At 38.4% G+C, this 5000-nt stretch overlaps 1 protein-coding gene across 1 annotated transcript in view; it reads right to left on the bottom strand.

Moving 5' to 3' along the window:
- Window positions 1-54: 54 nt before the first annotated feature.
- The window catches only part of LOC122254355 (uncharacterized), a 12659-nt gene continuing 7713 nt past the window's right edge, over window positions 55-5000 (bottom strand). The window contains exons 2-3 of the mRNA XM_043018015.2: window positions 2737-2923; window positions 55-1190 (exon numbers count right to left, since the gene is read on the bottom strand). Coding sequence (XP_042873949.2) covers window positions 569-1190; window positions 2737-2923 — 809 coding nt within the window. The 3' untranslated portion in view covers window positions 55-568. The remainder of the gene's footprint in view (window positions 1191-2736; window positions 2924-5000) is intronic.

Genomic DNA, 5000 nt, shown 5'->3' on the forward strand with positions numbered 1-5000 from the left:
TTATTTTCTGTCATTGTACTCAGTATTTATTGCAAGAAATAAACTAAATGTCTGAGGACTTCTGTTTTTCACTTTATTTAACAATGCTGATGACACTTACATACACACGTCATAACACAATTCTCAACTAACAACATCATTTGCAGTTAATGACTAGAGTGCCAGCCTTAAACTAAAGTACCTGTTGTGGGAATGTTCTTGTTGACTGGGGGATGGAGGGGAGGGGCTCTCACCCCAACCCCATCCCGTCAGTTCCTGGTATTTTCTTCTTTTATTACTTTTTGCTTTGCTTATGCTTTTATTTTTTTCTCCTTAGACAGTGGCATTTCTGGAGACATTTTCGTTTAATGATACAGACTACTGGGTTATGTACACGTCCATGGAATATTCATAATATAAATACAGATGTATATAAATAAAACGTCTGCTATTCTACGAGCGTTGTGTTTAGCTATTCTAGTAACGGTCTACCTTTGTACATATGGGTACATAAAGTTTTTTTTTATACATGTGGTAAAAGGTGGTCACCCTTTACCCTCCCCCTCCCCCCCCTCCGCACGGCAAGGGCTTAGTGCGGGGCTTTATGGGAATCGCTGTGGGGTCCCGGGGATACCCTCACCCGGAGGTCTGTGGGCGAGGGGCAATGCGGGGGCGAGGGGGTCACCGAGGGGCGCAGGATGCCGACCCTCGCCGTCTCTCCGAGGGCCATGTCTGCATCCTCAGGGTCCCTTGACGCCGACGGGGACAGCACGCGCACGTCCGACGGCAGGAGGCGGCTGGCGTCGAACTTGCCTCCTTCAGACTTGAGCAGCTCCGTCCGGTCGAGTCTCAGCGCCTCCTGTCTCAGCAGTTCGGGTCTGAGGGCTTCCGGTCTCAGCGCCTCGGGTCTGAGGGCGTCTCTGAGGGGGTCTGACGAGACGGGCGGTAGGATCGGCAGGCCTGGCGGGTACAGGCGGTAGGCCAAGGGCTTCTGGAGGGCGGCAGCGGCGGCGGCTTGGCGGTAATACAGGTCCACGGAGGCGGCGGCGGGGCTGAGCGCGGCGGCGGCAGCGGCGGCGGCGGCGGCTGAGGACGGCTGGGGCGGGTACGGCCAGCCGTACGCGGGTCCGTAGAGCCTCTGAAGGGCGGCGTAGTTGCCCGCCTCGGCCAGGAGCTCGAGTCCGACGGCCGTCTGGCGCTTCCATTTCGTCCTGCGGGAGGAGCGGGAGGTAAGATTTTCAGCGCAAACGCTTGACTTTCCAAATTCATTCAGAACTGTGCGTTCGTGCTATTTATAGACATAATAAACTAATTTTATATTCCTGTTTTCTATGAGTATAAAAGAAGAAGGAAGGAACCTGACGCAGTTATTTATATCATTCTCGCTGAGCAAACAGGAATAAACTTCATATTTTTTCTCTCTCTCGCTCCCATTCATAACCGAATTGGTCTCGTACACCTGTACAAGTAAATCATAACCAACTGGTTTTGACTAAGCTATCCTTTACCATATGCATCCCAGATATAGAGTTATTGATCCCCCTACATTGACACCATTCATGTAGGGGGGTGGGGACATTTTCACCGGAAATCGTAAAATGATAAAGACTCAATTTATGACGGTGATTTACACAGGGTAATCACGCCAAGGTATTCTCTGCCGTTGTCCATATCATCTTGTATTGGCTAAATAAATGCATTTCGGTCTGAGTGGGAATGGAATTGCTAATCACATAAGTGGAAAGGTTCCACGCTAAATCGCTGGATAAAGGGAGGAATCGATAGAGCTCTATAATAGAATTGTTTTTATTATTTTTTGGGAGTAGGGGGGCAATTATTTTGTCAGGGTAATTATTTTGCATTTACTTATATTGTATGTATGTATATGTAGATATCGAAGGCCTGGTGATAAGTGTATTCGTTTTACTGACCATCTGTCTTTGAACGAAAACAAAACAAACAAACAAACAAAAAAAATCTAACCCAACCTATATTAAGCTCAGTTAAGCTAACCTAACTTAATCCTAACCTAATCTAACCTAGCTTAGCCTAGCCTAGCCTATCCTGACCTAACCCAAATTAGGCTAGCTAAGCTAACTTACTTAACCCTAACCTAACCTAACCTGATCTTAAGCTTGCCTCGTAACAAAGCGCTGTGATTTTTTTTTTTTTTTATGGAACTTCAGCTTTGCATATATCATTGTTACCTAATGATTATCCGTGAGAGTCAGATATTGAATCCATATCTAACGTAAGATTAAAAGGGGTTGTTAGTTATCTTAGTATTTATGGGATGCTTATTGTGTTAGGATATATCGAATGTTTATTTTGACGAATCTTAACCGGTTTGATTAATAATGTTGTTTAATGGTGCATAATGAATGGGATGTTTTCTCTTATATTTCTCGCCCTCCTTCCTATCAAGATAGAAGGAAATCAGTAATGAATCCGATCGAAAGGAGAATCAAATCTCTCTATCTCTGTGTCTTTATCGTTCGCTCTCTCTCTCTCTCTCTCTCTCTCTCTCTCTCTCTCTCTCTCTCTCTCTCTCTCTCTCTCTCTCTCTCTCTCTCTCTCTCTCTCTCTCTCTCTCTCTCTTTCTCTTCTCCTCTCTCTCTCTCTCTCTCTCTCTTCTCTCTTCTCTCTCTCTCTCTCTCTTCTCTCTCTCTCTCTCTCTCTCTCTCTCTCTCTCTCTCTCCCTCTCCCTCTCCCTCTCCCTCTCCCTCTCCCTCCCTCCCTCTCTCCCTCTCTCCTCACCTTCTGTTTTGGTACCACGTCTTGACCTGCGTGTCGGTGAGGTTGAGCTTGGCCGCCAGCTCCATGCGGTCCTGCACGCTCAGGTACTTTTGCCGCTCGAAGCTCTTCTCCAGCGTCTGCAGCTGGTGGTCCGTGAACGCCGTCCGCGCCTTCCGCTGCTTCTTGACGGCGGGTCCTGTGTCGTTGCCTGGCGGGAGAAGAAGGATTCGTTATGCTACAGGGCTTGCGGGATGTAATTGGCAGAGGGGAGGGGGAGGGAGGAGGGGAGGTGGGGAGGGGAGGGAGGGCTTTGGGGCGTTGGGGCGTTGGATGTTTGGGATTTTTTCTTTAACGATATTATGTTGGGTTGTATGAGTTGTTGTGGCTTGCAATTGTGATTTTGTTTAGGTATTTGTGTATTTTCATGTTTATTTATTTATTTATTCTTATTTTTCATTTCTTCTTCTTTTTTACGTGGTTTTTGTTTGTTTGTTTTGGGTGGAAAATGGATAAAAAAAAAGTGAGTAGAGGTTATTGATATCGGTTTTACAGTAACAGTTGTAGTAAAAGTAGAAATGAAAATACAAGCTGTAATGATAGCAATTTATATCACTAGAAGAATAAAACTGTTACATAAAAACAAATGCAGACAGTAACAACAGTGGCAACAAGATCGGAACAAGGACAACAAACACACTAATAAACACAAAACCTAAGATTATTATCAACAAGTATATTAATTCAGAAATAAAGCCTCTTCATCATAAATGCACTCAACGCAGAATTAAGATAAAGATAAAAGATAACAAAGCGTGCAGATGTTACATGTTACAAAATCACATGACATCATATAATATAATCCGTGAAATATGATATACAGTAATCTCGTATAAGATGCACTGTCGTATTGCATGATTTAACCAAGTATAGTGCAGTATGATAAATCGCAAGATTAAAAGGTATATTCTTTGAGGTATCAATGATAGCAAAGGTATGGGAATGATGATAATTATGGTGTTGATTATTAAGGTAATGATAATAAGGACGTGAATGATGAGGATGATGATGAGAAATATGATGATAATGAGGATGATGAGAAATATAATGATAATGAGGATGATGAGAAATATGATGATGAGGATGATATTAACGATAATCACCAGGAAGATGATAGTAATAATGAGGTCAATGATAATGATAATATTAAGAAGAATAACAATAGTAAGAATAATAATGGTAATGATGGTGAAAGTAACAATAGTAATGATATAGATAATGACAATAATGATAATAATGATAATGATGATACTCATGATGATAATGATAATAATAATGATATTGATAGTAATGTTATAACTATAATGATGATAATGATTATCATGATGAAAATAATGACAATCATGTAGAAAACCATGATATAATAATCATCATCATAACAATAAGAAATATCATAATGACAATGAAAATAATGATGAATAAGGATTTTGATACTGATTGATAATAAAATGATGATAATAGTAATTACAACAATAATGATAACGATAATGGTAATATTGATAATAATCATATGATTAATAATCATACTGATGATATTAGAAATTATAATAATCATGATAATAATGATGATGATACTAATGATAAAAATGACAATATCAACAACAATAACAATGACAACAATAATAATAATATTAATAATGATAATAATATTAATATTAAAAATAATAATAATAATGATAATAATAATAATGATAATAGTAATAATAACAATGATGATAATGATAATAGAAAGAATAATAAAACTAAAGATAATAACAATAATGATAATAACAGCAATGATAATAACAATAACATTCATAATAACAGTGTTGATAGTAAAAACATAATAGTGATGATAATGATAATATTACTAATAATAATCGTGATAATAACGACACTAGAAATAATAATAGTAGTAATACTAATATAAAGACTAATACTGATAACAATTATAATAATGCTAGTTATAATGATAATGATAATGATGACAATGATAATGGGGAAGCCAATGATAATAGCCATTATAATTATGATAACAATAATAATGATGATTATGAAAATGATGATAACAAGAAAAATTATAACAGTAATAATAATGACGGCGGTGATAATTAAAATAATGATGATAATGATAACGATAATAATGAGAGTAATGATAACAATGATAATAATGATAATGATAATAATAATAATCATCATAATAATAAGAACAACAAAAACAATAATAATGATAATAATAATAATAATAA

Source organism: Penaeus japonicus, unplaced genomic scaffold, assembly GCF_977035675.1.
Source record: "Penaeus japonicus unplaced genomic scaffold, GWHDUDI00000001_assembly GWHDUDI00000030, whole genome shotgun sequence".
NCBI classification, from domain to species: Eukaryota; Metazoa; Arthropoda; class Malacostraca; order Decapoda; family Penaeidae; genus Penaeus; species Penaeus japonicus.